General features: G+C 43.5%; 1 protein-coding gene across 2 annotated transcripts in view; it reads right to left on the bottom strand.

Annotated features, from left to right (window-relative positions):
* Positions 1-349: 349 nt before the first annotated feature.
* LOC136877243 (facilitated trehalose transporter Tret1-2 homolog) overlaps positions 350-20055 on the bottom strand; it is an 89234-nt gene continuing 69528 nt past the window's right edge. For both annotated transcript variants that reach the window (XM_067151104.2, XM_068228568.1), the window contains exon 4: positions 350-1928. In XM_067151104.2, coding sequence (XP_067007205.2) covers positions 580-1928 — 1349 coding nt within the window. In that variant the 3' untranslated portion in view covers positions 350-579. The remainder of the gene's footprint in view (positions 1929-20055) is intronic.

The following is a 20055-nucleotide window of genomic DNA, read 5'->3' as shown; positions in this document are numbered from 1 at the left end:
TGACACTCAAATTCGAAGAAAGGTTTCAATAGAAGTGATGTTGATGTACCGTAGCTTAATGAGGCATTGCACTATTACAAAAGTGTAAATATGAACGATTTTATCATTTATATTGCTTGGGGTAAATTCAAATGGAGAATTTGCATTATAGGACTCCTTTAAAATCCTAACCATAATATCCAAGAAATAAAACTGACTACTTTGCTGTATACAATGATAGAAGTTCCTAGACTGCAATGCTCCCATTATTAAACGTTGTTGAACGTAGCACATAGGAGATATGTGATGATGGAGTAAATGGTGCATGCTTATACAAAGGACTTTAAAATAAATGTACACGTTACTCATTGCAATAATTTACTTCACTGTATAATAACATATTCCACCATACACTATTCGTCAGATCATCATACAACCTGCAATACATCGCGATCATTTCACAAGACGACAAAAGAACTACAAGCTTACTGACATTCATAGACGAATCTGCGCAAAACAGATAGGGCTACTTCATTATTGATTTAAGCAAATTCGAAGAAAGGTGATAACAATAAATTTCAAAACAGTTAAATATAGGCATTACCCAGCAGCTTCAGTTTCGCCACCAGCAGTTCCGCCTCCAAATTCCCTCTGTATTTCTTCTAAAGTCTTATTTTTTGTTTCTATGACAAAGAAGAATATTAATACGGTTCCAGTGAAGCAAAAGGCAGCGTACAGCCAGTAGCAACCGTCACTGTTGATGGCATTTCGTATATCGTAGAATGTTTTGGTAACAACGAAAGCAAGCATCCAATTTACGAATGAACAGAAAGATCCAGCAATCCCTTTTATCTCAGCAGGAAAGAGTTCTCCCAACATGGCCCAAGGGATAGGGCCACTTCCCAGAGAGAAGGAGAGCAGATAAACGCATGTACATAGCACAGCAAGCCAGCCGATGTTTGCAGCAGCCTCCATTTCACGCTCCTTCATGTGAAAATAAACCCCCAGCACTGCCAAACAAACTCCCATTCCTGCGTGAGATATGATCAGGAGTATCCTACGGCCCACTCTGTCTATCAATACGGCCGCCACTACAGTCGCAAACACTTGACTCAATCCCAAGATAACAGTGCTCAGATCCTCGTTCAGTCCAGTTTTGGCATCTCTGAAGATGTCCGTAGCGTAGAACATGACAATGTTTATACCGCTAAGCTGCTGGCAGAACATGAGCAACAGCGACGTAGCAGTGGCTTTCTTACTCGCCTTCTGTTTAAACATATCCTTGAGAGTTCCTTTCCTTTCTTTACTAGCCCGAACTGATTCTTCCATCTCTTCTAACTCCGCGTCTATATTGGTGTTCTTCCCACGGAACCACTGCAGAGAGACCTTCGCAGCATCCTTTTTCTCTTTTCCCAAGAGATACATTGGTGACTCAGGCATGAAAATCATGAGAATAATGAACAACACATTCGGTATTATATTCATATATGACAAGAAGTCTAGTCTCCGAAGCAGCCCCAATGCAAAGGAGTACAAAATACCGATGACTAGAAGCAGTTGGAAGAAAACACCCAGTGTTCCGCGAATTTCTTTCTGGGCGATCTCTCCAATGTAGATAGGCGCCACAACGCAGAAGGAGCCTCCGCATAACCCCGAGAGGAAACGTCCGATCAGCAATGCAGGAATGGCTGCCCAGAAAGCCAGGATAAGCCAGGAGAGGATGAAGGGGAATGCTAGGCCTAGCATGACAACCTTTCGGCCAATACGATCGACGATCAAAGCCATCAACACCATGGCGGTGCACGCTCCCAGTGGCATGATACTTCCCGTCCAGCCCAATATGTACTCCGCCTTCTTCATATCACCATCGTAGAACATCTGAGCGATGGGGTAGCTGGCCGGAGCGTTCCATCCGATCACGGTACCGAGAGAAAATCCGCCCAAAGTTGCTAAAACACAAAAAATACTGGCTTCATACTCTCTGGAATACAAATCTAAACATCCCCTTTCACCCTTGTCCTTATAGGAACTAAAAACACTCACAGGAATTTATAGAATGTTTATCTATTTCTCTGCCTCCTTTTATCTCTCAGAGATATCCTAATATCACCTCCATTAACTATTTACATCCAAATGCTGAAAATCACCCGTAATCTACTGTATATGATCATTTTTCGAAACTAACAATACAATATTTTCCAAATGAGACGTATTAAAATGTGATGCTGGTGGAGGATGGAATCTACCAGAAATTTCTGAAATTTAAACATGAATGAAATGGATTAAAAACCAGCAAATTATATATGAAGACTGTCCTCATTGTGATCTGGTCTGCAACCACTTCCAGACAGCGACACACGCACGTTACTGCAGATATACAAATAACACATGGAGATGGAAAAATGTACCTGTTTACAGGAGTCGACTCAAGAAACAGTTGTGTGTTCAATCTGATTATTTAAACAAGTAAGGCATTTGAGAAAGTAATGAGACAAAAGTATTGAAATAAAAATAATTTTATTCAGCTAGATTACATCATGTTTTTCAAACTATCTACTTTTTTTTTTACATCCTGCTTGAAATGCGACTACCACATTGCAGATACAGGAACCAGATTTGTAGATTTCATCACAACTTTAATGGCCCTTATCTTTGATGTAAAGTTATTTCAGATACGGTACTCTGCATGTGAAATCCAATATATTAGTGTAGTTCTTTCTTAATTTAGCGACAAATTATTAAACAAAAAATCAAGCAATTTATACTGGTAAATTAAGCCCATCGTAATTTTGATTTTGATTTTATCCGCCAGTATTTTCAATATTTGTGTGTAAAACTGACTTATAGTGATATCTTAATGTTACATCGCTAATTATTTAAAATACGATCCAATTAATTTTATTATTTTCTTAACAGTTAAAAGAAGCCTTAGATTATCTATGCAAATATCGTGTGCTATGAACGTTACCTTGTATACCACCACTCTAAAGACAAACTCAGTTTTTATCAGTCAGTCATCGATCATCAATGATCTGCATTTAGGGCTGTCGCCCAGGAGGTATATTCCCTATCAATTGTTCACCTAGCCTTTCCTTACACGTTTTCGAAGAACGTGGAATTTTATCGAACATGTCCCTTGATAAATTATACCAATCCCTTATTCCTCGTCCTATAATTTTTTTTTTTTTTGCTAGGGGCTTTACGTCGCACCGACACACATAGGTCTTATGGCGACGATGGGATAGGAAAGGCCTAGGAGTTGGAAGGAAGCGGCCGTGGCCTTAATTAAGGTACAGCCCCAGCATTTGCCTGGTGTGAAAATGGGAAACCACGGAAAACCATCTTCAGGGCTGCCGATAGTGGGATTCGAACCTACTATCTCCCGGATGCAAGCTCACAGCCGCGCGCCTCTACGCGCACGACCAACTCGCCCGGTGTGTCCTATAAATTAACATCTGTCCTAATGTGTCCTCTTGATTTCTTGCTTTACCTTCATATTATTATATTTCCTCATTTTAAAAGCTCCGCTCCAGCTTATCCGTCCACTAATGTCATTCGATGCCATCTCCCGCTGACACTTCGAAACATATCACATAGTTGAGCATCTCTTCTCCTTACTCCAAAGTCTTCCCAGCCGAAAATTTGCAACATTTTCGTAACACTGCTCCTTTGTCGGAAATCACCCAGAACAAATTGTCCTGCTTTACTTTGGATCATTTCCAGTTCTCTTATCATGTAGTCCTAGTGTTGGTCCCATACACTGGAACCATTATCTAATTTGAGTCTTACCAGAGACGTATACGCCCTCTCCATTACATCCTTACTACAACTCCTAAATACCGTCATAACCATGTGAAGAGATCTGTAACCTTTCTTAACAGCCTCGTTAATATGATTACCCCATTCAAGATAATTCTTTATATTAACACCTAGGTGCATATAGTGATCCCCTTGAGGTACCATCACCCCATCAATACAGCAATTAAAATTACAATTTGTAGCCACTGATAACACGCGCTGTTTTTTCAAGAACTTTTCTCTCTCGTGTCGCCCGTCTGGCATGGCAAGACTCAGCGACCAGTCAGAGCACCAACCCCCGCTGTTGAAGCATAAGGCTTCTGCTGGGTATGGTTCTAGGACGGAGCAACATCCCAGCACCTTATTCACACCCTGTGTACGGCGTCTGTGTTAGTGTTGAATTTTACTCTGTAAACGTGTGTCTCCAGTTTCATACTCCTTTTCGCTGACGGTGACTAAGTTACGTATGTTCATAACGGGATCTTTCCATGGGATTGGTCCATGGTACAGGCCAAGCCATACATGAAGCAATGGCAACAAAAAATTATGATCGTCAGCCCACACTTACTTAATTTACAACCCTCAACATTTCACAGACATCTCAGGTGTTACAACAGCAGGCACTCTTCCAGAATGACAAACATTTATGGATTTAACTGTCGATGATGTCGGTATGCTAAGTCAAGGCAGCATGCATACAAAATATATCTCACTAGATATTTCCACACAATTCGATTCTGAGCCCAGTAATGGTGATGATAATACATACATGTTCAATAAAAACAGAACACCTTGAGAAACTAAGAGACAGGAAGTTCATATTCATAGGGCATGTTCGTTAATATGTTCTGCAGAAACGATTAGCATTTAAGTTACCTAGGTTCAGCATGTGTCCTGTTACCTAGTAGGCACTGGGTCCTCCATGGTCACTGATAACTTGTTCCATGCGTGATGGCATCGACGCGTATAAGGCGCGAATGGCGTCCTGGGGTATAGCCATCCATACTGCATTCGCCCGTTTCCACAGTTCATCTTTGCTGGTTGGCATTGGGTCACAGAGCCGCACCCGTTGTCTCACCATATCCCACACATTTTCGATTGGCGACAAGTCCGGTGATCGGGCTGGCCAAGCTACAGTTTGACATCCTGTGACAACAAGAAGGCACCTGTTCGTTCAGTAACATGTGTTCCGGCATTGTCATGATGAAATATGGCCTCTGGGGTGTCATGCAGGAAGAGTGTGGCTACGGGTTGCAGGATGTCATTCACTTTCAAACTGGTCACAGTTCCCTGGACACGCACTGACGGTGATTTGGGATTGTACCCTATAGCATTCCACACAATAAGGCCTTGAGCTGGCGCTATATGTCTTGTGCGAATGCAGTCAGCGTGATGCATCTCCCCCTATCTGCAGCGAACCAAATGCGGCCATCATTTTCAAACAAACAGAACGTGGATTCGTCCAAAACCACCATCTGCTGCCGTTCCTGTCCCCAGTTACGTCGTTCCATACACCATGTTTATGCACATTAGTCAAAGGTAGGCGGAGGAATGGACGAAGCGCCGGTAACCCAAACCGTAATAAACGGCGATGGACTGTATCTTCTGATAGTGTACGACGTGTTACACTGTTCCACTGTTGCACCAGAGCCGAGGAGGATGCAGATCTGTCCTGCAATGCCACTCGGATGAGGTGTCGATCTTTCCGGGGGGTGGTCCGGGTGGTGCGACCAGGCCCATCTAGTCGTGTTCTACGGCCTCCTGTGAACCATTCTGTACACACCCGTTGCACTGCCGACACACTTCGTCCCATAAGAGCAGCAATTTCCCGGATGGATGCATCACGTTCTCTCACGCCAATAATGCGCCCTCCTTCAAACTCACTCATTTGAAGGTACGGTTCTCGCATACGTCTGCGAGGCATTCTGCACGTCTGCTCAAGTCACACTGATCAATTACCTTCGTTTTATAGCAACAACGAGAGCCACAGGCACATTTTACCAGTCGGTAGTGGTGCGCCGAGATGTGGACTTTGAACCTGAGGGCCGACATGGTTCAAACGCAAATCACTTCCTGAGGACATACTAATCCACACGTCCTCTGAATATGAACTTTATATCTCTAGTCTTTCTAGGTGTTCTGGTTTATATGAACATGAGTATAGGAATACCTAAGAGAGACCATCTTTCAAAGTTCGACAGAAGCTCCATAGGTGATGTTTCGTAGAATTCAAGGTTATCTGAAACTACACTGCTGTCTAAAACAACCGAGGACAATAAATTGCCTAATCAGGTAAAAGAGTAACTTAAATGGCCTCTGTTTTACATGAGTGATGGTGGTGTTTATTGTTTTAACAGGAATTACAATTGGACTACCATCGAGCCACGGTATGTAAATTGCCTCCTCTTTGTCTGAGAGAGCAAACGTTTTTAAATGTGGCAGGGGCGGATCCAGGGAGCGGTTTGGGGGAGGCGGAGGAGGACTTTGACCGCCAACCCTAATGGGTGTGAATATTTGGTAGGAAGAGGGGTTCGGAGCAGTCCCAAAGTGTCTGAAAGCTCTCCTAAACACCAGAAAGTAAATCAATAAATTAATCAATATGTTTTATTTGCAAATAGAGATATTAGCCCCAGGGACAAATTTCAAGTAAAATAGTAATTTAAAGGCCTCATACACCAGGTGCTGGCATAACACGCCACCTAGACTATCTGCATGTCAATTAGCACGTTCCGGTTTACTCCGCCAGATCGCAAGAGTGAACCATAATCCTCTTGGCTGATCTATGGATGAGTTTTTAATTAATTTTGTCGGGTAGATACTACATGTGCCACCAGAGATCTTCAACATACCGACATCTTACGACAGGTAATGCTCAGGATTTCTTCTTTTTTATATAGCCTTCGGAAATCTGATGCTGCCCGATCGGTATGGAAAACGGCAGGAGCAGGTTAAAGAAGCGAGGCCAAATTACACAATTAGCGACGATCAACAATGGAACAATGACTGGACGCAGCAGCGAGTTGGCCGAATCTCTCAAGCTACGATGGGTAGGCATTGCCATTATTCAATGGACAAAGCGGAAAGGTTGTGAAAGCATGTGGCATTGGTGAAGGATAGAAGCTCCTATGCTATGACACAACATTCTGTCGAAATGGCGCCTCATTTACCGACTCCGAAAGATTGTGAGATAGCATCACCTACGTAGGCCATTTATCCGATCGCATGATTGGCATCCTGGTTGTCACCGGGTCAACAATAGATCGCGTCATTTCTTATTATGCACCATAGGTAGGATTCCCAGTTGAGGAGCAATATTAATTCTAGACAGAACATACATCCACTCTAATGACGCCAGGGAACATCTATTAATCGGTGGAGACCTCAACTGACATACCAGCTATTCAAGAGATGGCTTCGAACGAGTGCATGGTGGATTCGGGTTTGGCATACGTAATGAAACTGGCAAACGCGCCTTTTAATGCGACTTGGTAAAAGTTAATTCGTTCTTCAAGAAATGCCCGTCCCACATTATCACGTACAGCATTGGTCGTCGAAAGTTTCAAATCGATTACTGGATGTTGAAGAGGAATGGTGTGAGGCTAGTAATAGACTGTAAAGTGACACCATATGACAACATCGCTCCTCGGTGCATGGACTCCTGGTTCATGAATTTCAGATTCATCTTCTCTCACCTGCCTGACCTGTCACCAACACGGAAAGCATCAAGTGATGGAAGCTTAATGACAAAGCAAGTGCTAATGGACTACTGACTGCCTTGCGAAGGATACATGGGTGACACCACTGCACGAATTCCAACGAGTGCAAAAGAAATAGTAGGACTGACGAAACCAGGAAAGCGTTTTCTGGACAAACAGATCTGTCCAGCGCGAAGTAAAGTCCAAGAAGGTTACCTACAGGAACAGACACCAATCTTTTGCGCTACAGGGAAATCATATCTATCACCAAACGAACAGCAGCAACTACCAAGGACAATTACTTTCGTGACCTCTATGAAAAATAATATCAACCCGGAGGAGAAAATGCTGCCTATAGAATCACCAGATCTCATCGTCGAGCAACTTTAGATATCGGTCATGTCATGCACATCAAGGATGAACATGGACATCTCCTTCGAAACCCATTGGATATATTTAGACACTGACGTGAACACTTTAATGAGCAGTTCTCACATCTAATCCAGTGCAGAGTGCAGTTCCATTCATCACGCCTGTCGAGGATGCAGTTGCCATCCGCGTAATGAAAAAACAGCAAAGCAAATGGGTCTAATGACAACCCTGTTGAAGTTTGGAAGGAGACGGGGCAATGTGGAACTGAACTTATAGAAAAATTCTACAACAAATGCATTGAATACAATAAGATACCATCCACCAGGAAGACCGGTATCACCATTTCCAATCTAGAAAAGCCAGGGTGGTTTTACTATCTGTGCTACCACCGAATTAGTCACCTCTGCCACACCATGAAAATATTGGTGCACGTGACTGACGCACGCCTAGAAGCAGTATGACTGTCTCGCCAAAGAGGTCTCGTCGAAGGTGTCCCGTCGAAGGCCGTAGAACAACAGATTCTATCCATGCTGTCAAGTTGCTTGCACAAAGGCACAGAGAAAGGAGAACAATGGTCCATATGGTCCTTTTACATTTAGAAAAGGCATTTGACCGGATCCCCCGTGAACTCATCTGGTATTCGCTCCGTACCCATAGTGTCCCAGAGAAATACTGTACGTCGGCTGGGTTCAGCTCCTCTACCAAAACTCTACAAGCTCTGTCTGCTCGCCAGTTAGCGTCACAGTACCATATGACATTCGAGCGAGAGTTCATCAAGAGGACGCCCTTTCACCATTCCTGTTCACTTCGTGCATGGACACAGTAACCGAGGACCTGCAAAGACCCCACCCAAGGATTCTTCTCCAAGCAGATGCTATGCTGATTAGCGACTCAAGAAACAGGCTTAATGATTTGGTTCTTCTTCTTCTTCTTCATCGTCATCTTTCCATTTGTGTCGTTAAGCGTCGGGGCATTACATCCATTTATTAAATTTCCTTCTGTCGTGCGCCATTCTCTGAACATCACCCAGGGTTTTCCCTCACTTCATGATCAGTCCCAAGACGTACTCCTCCCATTCAATCCGTGGCCTCCCTCGTGTTCTTCTTCCTGTTGGTCTGGTTCGCCACACCTGCTTCACTTTCCTTTCATCTTCCATTCTTTCTAGGTGACCAAACCAGCCCAATCCTCTCCTCTCAATGACATCCATTATCGGCTCCTGCTGAAGCTCATCTCTCACTGTGGTGTTTCTAATAGGGTCTCTTCGAGTTTTCCCTACAACTTCCCGCAAGTATCTCATCTCAGCGGCGACCAAACGACTTTCCAGTTTTTTATGCACTTTCCAATTCTCTGCACCATACAGAATGGTTGTCAGGTACACGACATGATATACCCGCATATTTTTTGTTTCTAATAATTTCTTTCTTCCCTATGATTGTGTTGTTTATACCATAATAAACTTGATTAGCTTTTCTAATTCTGTAGTTTATTTCTGCCTCTACTTTTCCATCCTCTCTGAAGATGGTGCCCAGGTACTCAATTTGTTCTACTTGCTCAATATCCTAATTTTTCCACTTGATCTGAAGCTGTATTTTTTCTCCTTTGGTGAACTGCATTACCTTAGTTTTGCTCATATTCACTTCCACCCGACGGTCCTGGAAGGCATAAGCCATTCAGTAAGAACCTGTGGGAGATCCTTCTCTTTCCCAGCCAAAATCAGTTACACTCCTTAATGACTTGGTTAATGAAGATCACAAAGAGAAGAGGGTTCAAGCTGTCACTCTGCTTTACTCCCTTCGCCATTTCAAATTCCCTGGAGCATTCACCAGCTATTCTCACCGCTCCTTGAACTCTAATGTGCATGCTCCCAATACGGCATAAATGAGTCTTGGCTACCTTTTCCTCTTCAAGTGCTGCCCAAAGCTGTTCCCTGGGGACCAAGTCAAACTAGGCCTTTAGGTAGACAAATGCAGCTAGAACATCCTTCCCACGACTGAGTCGTTTCTCTATAATGGTTCTTAGTGTGTATATATGGACGTGTGTTTGTCGATTTGGCCTGAAAGTACACTGTTCTTCTTCCAATTTTTCCTCTACTTCTTGTCTCAGCCTCCTCTCCAATATGCGAGAGTATATCTTCCCGGCCACTCTGGAAAGACAATTTGCTCGATAGTTTGCACAGTTCAGAGTGCTGCCCTTCTTATGGATAGGAACAATAATGTTCTTCTCCCAATCTTTTGAAATCTTCTGAATGCGCCATGCATGTTGGCATATCCTTGTTATCCATTTTACCACAGCCTCTCCTCCATACTTCATCAATTCCGATGAAATTCCATCCCAACCAGCTGCCTTGCCCACATTCATTTCAGTGATAGCCTCTCTTACTTCACTCTGCATAATTGTCTCCCTTTCTTTTAGTTCTTCCTCTGCCCCACTACCGGAGTCGTCTTGTGAATTCTGATCTGCACGAAACGCCCTCATAATAAGTGCTACACGTATCAAGAATGTCCCGTGGCCTCGTTTGGATCTTCTGGTTCCTGTTTTTAATGTTTCTGATTCTCTTTCCAATTTTGCCTTGGAAGGATCTTAGTATCTTCCAAAACTTCTTCTGATTATTTCTGTATTCTGATTCCATTTCCTCACCAAGTTCCTGCCAGTTCCTTTCTTTTGCCTCTTGTACTTGTCTCTTAGCTTCATTATGTGCTTCAACATAATTCCTCCAGTCTTCTACCCTTCGTGTTCTCATGTACTCCTTCCATGCTGCCTTTTCCCTCCTTAACCTTCTTTGACTTCCTCAACCCACCACTTTGTTCGTTTCCTTCGTGTGTTTACTGTAGTTTTCCCACAGACCTCCTCGGCTACTTTGATAATATTCGTCTTATATTCCCTCCCTATCTTCTAAGTTCCAGCCTCTCTCGGATTCTTCTCTTTCCGTTTACTTAAGTTTTCCCTCAACTTCTGAACATAATTCTGCCTTACCTGTTCTTCTCTGAATGCATAAATTCTTATTTTCTCGAATCTGAGATGAGAGGGGGTGGGTGTAGCCTTAAACTTTGTTTTCATAACGCGAAACCGATGTTCTGTACTCATTTCTGCACTGCGGAAGACCCTTACATCTAGTGCTACATAAGTCATGTTCTTGGTGTAACAAAAGCAGTCACTGCAACTATTTGCTCATCGGCCTACTGCCTTAAAAGTTATTTTACGGATACTTTTATGGGGGGAAAGGTGTTGTCAATCCTTCGCTCGTTATCAATACAGAATTCAGACAGTCTTCCACCACTGATATTGGTGGTACATTCTGCTCCATGTTGGCCCATACATCCATGCCCTCGGCGTAACCTGTTTTCAATCCTAGCATTCCAATCCTCCATCACAATAACATGACTACTTCTTTCCCTGCCTTTGTCTATAGCTTTTTGCATTCGAACATAGAATTGCTCCTTATCTACTTCTTGCATATCTTCAGTGGGGGAATAGAACTGCACTAGCGTAATACATTCTTCCAGTTCCACATCCACTCTAATAAGTCAGGAATTAATAGGTTCCCATCCTATCACTTTGTTTTCCACTGCTTCGGACATAATAATGGCCACTCCTTCTTTTGCCCGTTCATTCCAGCTGACTCCTGAGTATCTCATTACATGTCCCTTGTCCAAATTTATTTGGCCACTACCTTTTCTCTTGGTTTCACTGTCTCCAAGTACGGTAAGCTTGTACTTCTCCATTTCTTCAACTATTTCTACCTCCTTCCCTAACAGCGATGTCAAATTCCAAGTACAAATTCTCACATACTGTTTCGCGCCAGGTTGTTTCCTTGATATTCGTCAGGCTAATCTCATGTTTCTCTGCATAGTTAATTTCGCTCCACGTGGGTTATTAGCCCTACGGAAGCTAGCATGATGAGGGGGCTGCCCTCTTAGCTGTCATGCCAGCCCGTTTTCTGTCAAGGTATCTTCCCGTAGCCTTTGGAGTCCTCTCCCTATCTGTAAGGCAGCAGTTTGTGGTTCGCAGTTCCTGTGCCTACTCCGCCGTTGAGGTGTTTACAAGGTTCCTTCTTCCGCCTTCGTAGCCATTGACTGCCAACTTCTCATTAATTTATGGGCCATTTCCCGCACAAAGGCTTCATCTGGCCCCCTAAAGGGAAACTCCTCCGCCCGTAGGCATTGGTCCCCCTTCTGGTTGTCAGGTTTGATAATGGCCGCCTGACCCTCGGCCAGACAGTCGCAGGTCGTACCGTGTACTGTCACATACGGTAGCAGGATATTCCTGACCTGACCGCAATGAATTGGTTACCCAGTGCAAAACAAGGCTGGAAACATTTGGATTGCGACTAAACCTCACGAAAACAGAATAGCTGGAGTGCGGCACTCAGACAAAATGGACAATATTGGTCGACGACATTCCACTACCGAAGACATCTGCGTTCCGTTACCCGGGCACCCCCGTGACAGTTGACGGTCACACGCTTGTAGGCACTCGAGCACGAGTTAACGCTGCCTGGTTAAGTGACGTCAGATCATGGGCGGCGTCCTTTGAGACTGCAAGATCCCACTGTGCCTCAAATCGAAGATCTACCGCACAGTCATTCGGGCAGTGATACTGTATGCGAGTGGAATATTTGTCGGCGACAAAGAGAGACGAGCAGATCTTGAATGTTATGGAGATGTGCATGCTTGTATGGACGCTGGGAATCACGCGTCTAGACCACGCTAAGAACTAAGAGGTCAGGAACTGTGAAGATATCACTGTTTTCTTAACAGCTCTTTTCAGTCTTTTCTAGACAGGATATTTTAATAAACTGTTCTGTCTGATGTCTTATAATATTTGTTTAATTGAACACTTGCTTGTTAAAGCTGTGTCAAAAAAGGCTTGTATTCATGTCACCTATTCAACGCAACAATGGCTCGCAACACAGAGCTGGCGGCATACAATCTTGTCTCCTATAGCAATATCTATAATCTGTATCGTAACTTCATTGTGTGCATATCCACTTCCGCATTGCAAGGGTTAGCGTTATTATAAGGTGCCGTCCTCGGAGGACCGGGTTCGATACCCGATACTTTCAGAAATGTACGAATAATGGGAGGGCTTGTAATGTGCCTAAATAAGTACATGCAGCCCACCTCCATTGGGGGTATGCCTAGTAAGACACGAATGTACTTTACTTCACTGTATGCACAAATGATTGTCAGTTCTGCTGAATTGTCTGGAAATGTAGAGCATATTGGGATTTAATAACAAAATAAAAAAGTATCCATTATATCTTTCCCGACATTTCGAGGCTCACCTTGACGCAGGGTTGTTGGTCTTCATCCCCTCTATAGGTTACTTCAGTTTCTGCGTAACTTTTCAGTTATCTGATATAACAGAATAAAAATTCCCTATATCATTACAAAGCAGAAGGAGCATGCGGGACAATTGGCCCTGCAAAGTGGCTTCATTCCTCAAAAGTTGCTGGTACACGGACACCTGAAAGTAGCCTTAAAGGGACGCTACATCTTCGTGTTTAATACAGCTGTACATGACACAACGTCCAGTTTCCTGGCAAACCTTTACAGCTACTAATAGAACGCATACAAACATTTTACAGAAGTTGAAATCCTAATTATTTCTGATAATTTGCACATTATTTTGGTTTATTCGGGTAACAAATGCGCCAAAACACATAAAAGATTACTATTTCCTGGAATAATTGTTCGAGGCAGGCAGAAAATATATGTAAACTCCGAAGTTATTATATGTAATCTCGATGGGTTCTACATTTGAATAGCACCAAAGCGTTTAGGTTTCCAGGTATATACTTTCCTCCGACTTGCACATGTTCTTTCCCTGAATGGCCGCCTGAATAGACAGTGTGTTATTCCAGATCGTGCACTCTAATTGTGTGTAAAATTCAATCCTTATGCATCAATTCCTTCAGACGTGTATGTTCCACAAACATCCAAACATATTTCATATTCACATGTATTAAATTACTAGAGTAGAACGCAGCCCGGAAGGCGGTTTCGTTGCGCAGAGAGAGACAGAAGTATGAGGTGCGGTGATGCCAATTTGCCTACTCATAACAGCATGTATGTGTAAATATTTTTTCTTCCAGTTATATCTTGAATTCCAAAGCGATGACCTGTACTTTTCGTGGGCTTAAACGTTTCCTAAAAGTCCAAATTCATTTTTAACATCAAAACCCGCGAAAGTGTTGAGGAAAATTTTCGAGATATTAAGGAAGGTAAATGGACGGTCCAGTTTCAATGCCTTAGGATATTCGCTGTTTTTATACATATCAAATATTGTTGTACGTAGAACATTTTCATTGAAATCATCGAGGGCCGTCACTAGCTTCTTCCTCTAAGGGTTTTTCTCTGGCCACCTGAACACCGCATTATTTTTATTTCCGAACCTTGTTTTATCCTCTGTATTGTTCGCAGGTCGATACCACACGCGAGTGCTGTCTTCTTTTGAAGCGTGGCAACATGGCGTTCCTCACCTTCTCGGCCTATGAACGCCTGCTGCTGCATGCTTACAAAATACAAATACACTTTAAATACTATTTCCCTCACCTGTCGACGGAATACTTGTTTTTTTTCTCTTCCTGGATCTATCGTACACACGCAAATAGTTCCCTAAATTCGTTGATTATGATATTTACAAATAATACTCGAAACATTCACTTGTGACCCGCACAAACAGGCACCTCTTACTGAAATGATTCTATTGGCTCAGCGGAAAGCACGTCATACTACAAAGCGCGCGAATGTTACGGCGCAACCCTCTTCAAACCGCCTTCCGGGCTGCGTTCTACTCTAGTATGTAAAAGTATCTTTCGAAATCCGAAATTACTACGTTAAAAGTAATTTAAAATTTAAAGTGAAAATGCCAATGTATCTTGAAAATCCACAACCTGTTCCCAGTCATTTGACCGGGTCAGGAATGGATTGAATCTAGCGGTTAGGATAGGTATTGTGACGGCTGCCGAAGTCTGTCGCACTTACTAATAAAAATGACATTGGATCTAGTCATAATTACTGCAGTAGATAATGTTACTACTTGCACCGAAATGACAATGTCACCTCGCAGAATGAGAGATATTGAAAAAAGCATGATGCGTGCGGAGTTCTACCTTGCCCGAATCATATCTCTACAGTGGAAATACCTTGTACTCAGAGGAATTCATGCACAACCTGCTTTTAAAAAAATGTCGTTGATAAATGGCAGTGTTACTTGGATCAGCCAGATGTGATTCAGGTTGATTGGGCATTTGAGCAAGTGCCTCATGAACGCTCGGCATACGAGGTAGATTATGGACGTGGGTGAGGTCCATTCTGGAGGGTTGACTCAGTGAGTGTTGTATGGAGGGGCCCGGTCATATCTATCAAAGTGACATCAGGAATAGTTCAAGGTCCCCTGCTCTACCTCGTATTAATACTCAATCTTCGCGGTTGTGTAAGCGCACACGTGGCACAATATGCAGAAGAATCTGTTCTATACAAAAGTATAAAATACATAAAAGATAGCCAACAACTGCAACCAGACTTGCAAAATTTATCTGTGTGGTGTTCCGTGAATGGTCTAAACATAAATTTAAATACATGTAAATATATTACGATAAGTAGATCACGAAACTGCCTAAAGAACAAGTATGAATTAAACAAACCAAGCTGCAATCGGTTAAGTGCGGCCAGTATCCAGTATTCGGGAGATAGTGGGTTCGAACCCCACTTTCGACAACCGTGTAAATGGTTTTCAGTGGTTTCCCATTTTCACACCACGCAAATGCTGGGGCTGCACCTTAATTAATGCCACGGACGCTTTCTTACCATTCCTAACCCTTTCCTGTCCCATCGTCACCATAAGACCTATCTGTGTTGGGGGGACGTAAAGCAACTTGTAAAAAAAAAATAATAATAATAATAATAATAATGTAATACCATAGTGCTCAAATATTAAACTTTTAGGAATCATTGTCCCTAGCGATTTGAAAATGAACCTGCAGACGGAGGAGGCAAGGCAAGAAGCGGTGAAAATTGTGGGATTTCTTAGCAGGAACCTAAAAGGCTTCAAATCCCTTCGAACAGACTATCTCAGCATGTTGAGATCCAGACAAACCTATGGTTTTCCTGCCTGGAGTCCAACCACAGTTGCAAATCTAAATAAGGTTCAGAGAATACAGCGTCGTGTGGAGAGGCTAATAAATTACCGCTCCCATCTTCATTCGGCTAACATTTCCTCAGTAGAAATTATTTATTGTCAAAAGAACAGACTTGATCTTCCTTCGAAACTCCTTCGCCTGCTCCATTAACCTTGGCCCTTTTCATCGCCTTTCCCTATCATTTCGCTCTTTCCGCAGAGGTAGTAATCTTTTCCCTCAATTTACCCGTGCCACCTTCTATTAATCCGATTACTATGGCCGCTCTTCACGACTACAACCTAAACCAAAAGCCTTCCCTAGAACGAAGTTTACAATACGTGTTAACATAAGTGGTAAATCTCTGTGTGTACATGAACGGGAGTGAAAGTGAGCAATAAGTGTTAAGGAGTGAATGAATTACTGTACGAATGTAAATATGTGAATAACGAAATTATTGTAAATATTATATACAGGGTGGTGTATATTTTAATTGTTATTTTTATTGTTTTTCTTTGTAGGAAGGCAGAGGGATGGAATGACACAAGAGGAAGGGATAGAGCGGGCATATCCCAAATGTTGGTGGCAAAGGTGAATAGAGGGAGGTCGACAGGGAGAGAGGGAGACGAGGTGCATGGCGTACTGGATTCCAGCACGCGTGTGACCTGTAATCAAACGGAATTGTGAAGATATAGCTTTGTCAACTGTGTAGAGGGCTGGACGTGTCGTCCAAGGGAGGGTGGCTCCTTTTTTCCTCACCAGGCGGTGGCGGGGGGGGGGGGGGGAGGGCGGCACGGCCGGTCAGTAAGGTAGTTATAAAGGTGGCTCTTGCACGTGGCCCGGTTTTCCACCCATGTGAGAGTCCACATGGTAGATTTCGTTCATTTTCTTTTTTCTTTTAATTTTTTCTTTGTAACGGGAACATGTATTTTGGACAAAAGCCTGTATTTTTCTTCATCAATAAATACATATCCAGGGTGGAAAGTGGATAAGAACACACCGAGTCAAGTAGGCTTCTGCTTAACAGGAACTTTTAAGAGGAAGTACAAGTGGGCAACCACCCTCTATTAACACTAATCAGACGGGAATATGGAAGAGGTCAGACACTTCGAAATATGAATGTAAGAGTCGAAGAAAGACAAGGGCCACGAAGGGCCGAAAATGAAAGACTCCCTAGGATTCGTAAACCTAAACCGTCGTGGTCAAAAGAGAACAAAAGCTGAACAAGGGATATCGGATAGGAAAGACGGAAGTGCGGTACCTAATACAAGTAAGTGGAAAAAATGTGGCCTAGCGGACCCACGGTCGCCAACCCTCGCTATCCGGGTTGAGAGTTCCTGGGGTCTCCTTTCAGTCGCATCTTACCACGAGTCAACCCCATCTACAGGGGTGGAGGAGTTATTATCCCTAGGTCAAGAAGACAAGAGCTACGTATGAATCGTGAGGAGAAGTGGCGATACACAGCTACCGTCTTGAACTCCAGTCTTCGTTTCAAACCTCTCTGACCTACGGTACCAGTTTGGATTTGAACACAGCTCTTAATCTCTTGGTAGAAATGTCTTACAGGGTAATAGTGTATTCTGGCACCAGCGACGTGTAAGGCTGGCCTGGTGTCGAGAAAGATCGACATGGGTCGACGAATGGCATAGGATCGTCTTTAGTGATGAATCGCGCTTCTGTCTTGCCCGCAGTGATCACCGGAATCGTGTGCGCCGACCTACCGGGGAGAGAGGCCGCCCATATCTTATTGTCGAGAGGCACATTGCTGCAATTCAACATGCAGGACGAGTGTTCGGTTGTGCTTCTATGATTACACTTTCAGGTCCCTCTGACAGCAAGTTTGGACAACAATCAATACAGGATGTGCCCATAACGAGCTGCAATGATTTGATGAATTCGTCGAGGCATGGAATCAATAAGGCCCTGGATCGCTTGCTGAGGAAGTGTGGCCCATGCTTACTGCACTGCACGGGTCAGTTGTTCCAGAGTTGTGGGTGGCTGAGGACGGTTGGCCAGTTGTCGACCCATCATGTCCCACACATGCTCAATAGGATTGAGGTCCGGGGATCTGGCGGGCCTTTCTAAGGTTGCGATGTCGTGGAGAGCTTCTCTGGAGATGTGTGCTGTGTGAATCCGGGCATTGTCCTGCTGAAACAACCCATTAGCAATGTTCGCCAACATAGGGACAACCACTGGATTGAGTACCCTATCAACGTACTGTCGAGCAGTCATAGTGCCCTCAACAAGCACTAATTGTGATTTCACATTAAAGCCAATAGCTCCCCAGACCATAATACTCGGTGTTGGCCCTGTATACCTCTTGACAATAAGATCTAGGCGACCCCTCTCCCCGTTACGTCGGCGCACACGATTCCGGCGATCACTGTGGGCAAGACAGAAGCGCGATTCATCACTAAAGACGACCCTATGCCATTCGTCGACCCACGTGGATCTTTCTCGACACCAGGCCAGCCTTACACGTCGCTGTTGTGGGGTCAATGGAACACCTTCTGCAGGGACACGGGCTCGTAAGCCAGCTGCACGCAGGCGATTACCAACTGTTTGTTGTGTAACGTGGGGTGCCACAGCTGCTCGAATTTGCGCTGCTGTTGCATGGGGTTACATCCGGGCCATGCGAATGATGCGGCGATCCTCTCTCACAGTTGTCCGTCGCGTTGGGCCTGTGTCAGGTCTACGAGTGTGGGTACCTTCATTTGACCACTGCTGCCATACACGTTGTACCGTAGATGCCTGTCGGCCAACACGTGCAGCGACAGTCCTTAGCGATAATCCAGCCTCACACAGCCCGATTATCCGAGCTCTCTCAAACGACGACAGTTGTTGATAGCGTGCTCTTCTCTGTCGTCGAGGCATGTTTGACGGGGAATACATCACTGCACAGACTGCAAGTCATCTACGCTACACCAGAGTCCGTATACTGGAGTTGATTCCTCCGCGACCAATCACGTGGGGAGAGCTGTAGCAACAATCCAATGGGTCTGAAACTTTGATCGTTTACAAACCTACATGGCATCGTTCCATATCTTGAAAATCAACACAAGCGACCAATGCCTTCATGGTGTTGCAATTTCCATTTTCTTAAGTGTAACAAGATGCAATGAGCACTTGTTACCTGTACGAGTTAACAGATGTGAAGTTTCGCCATATTACAGTATAAACCAAGAACGTTAATCCATTAAATCATCAGGCAAACAAAATGTAAACCCTAGAAAGTATTTCAAGAAAAACCAATCGCGAGATTATTACAAAACTTTCGTCAGATATCTTCAAAAATGTGAACCCCAACATTAATGCTGTGGGATAATTCAGGAAAGATGCCCATAGCAACCAAGAAAATGCAGTGATCCTCGCAGAGACATTCAACAAACTTCTAAATTTCAATTACCCACTAGAAACGTTTCAAATAAACACCGACACACCCATTTACCCCCCACCTCCTCTTCCGATCTAATAGATCCTCCAACCATCATCGCAGTTGAACTCGCAAATAAAGAACTCAAAAATGACAAGGCAAGTGGTGAAGATCTAGTCTTTGCAGAAATCTGGGAAAGTGCCAGAAAACCTGCGATCAGAAATCTCCATCAACATCCAATAATATTCATATCACGGACGAAATTCCGGAGCACTGGACCACAGGAATAATACGTCCGTTATTTAAAAATAGGAGATAAAACCAACCCAGAAAATTACAGAGGAACAGCCCTTCTTGACTGCGCATACAAAATGTTCTCTCTCATAACATACCTACGCTTTCTGATCATGCATTGATAATAACTCTCACACCTACTGTAAATATATCAACAGTAAATTCCATCAATTTTGTAACGAGAATTTACAAAACAAAAAATGTTAAATGGAATCATTTCCAGCTGTCGGCTGAAAGATGTCTACAGAAAATAATGGAAGAAATAGTATCCTGCAGTACAAGATATGAGCTAGATCAACTAGTAAACAATTTAATCGACATTATAATGAAACTTGCTGAAAAGAATTTACCTAGAATCTCTCCGAAACCTAGTAAAAACTTCTGGTGGAATGAAAAGCTGGATCTAATGAGGAAACGGGTACTAG

The sequence above is a fragment of the Anabrus simplex genome, chromosome 7 (assembly GCF_040414725.1).
Source record: "Anabrus simplex isolate iqAnaSimp1 chromosome 7, ASM4041472v1, whole genome shotgun sequence".
Classification (NCBI taxonomy): Eukaryota; Metazoa; Arthropoda; class Insecta; order Orthoptera; family Tettigoniidae; genus Anabrus; species Anabrus simplex.
Note: the sequence above shows the minus strand (reverse complement) of the source record. Positions and strands in the feature narration are given on the sequence as shown.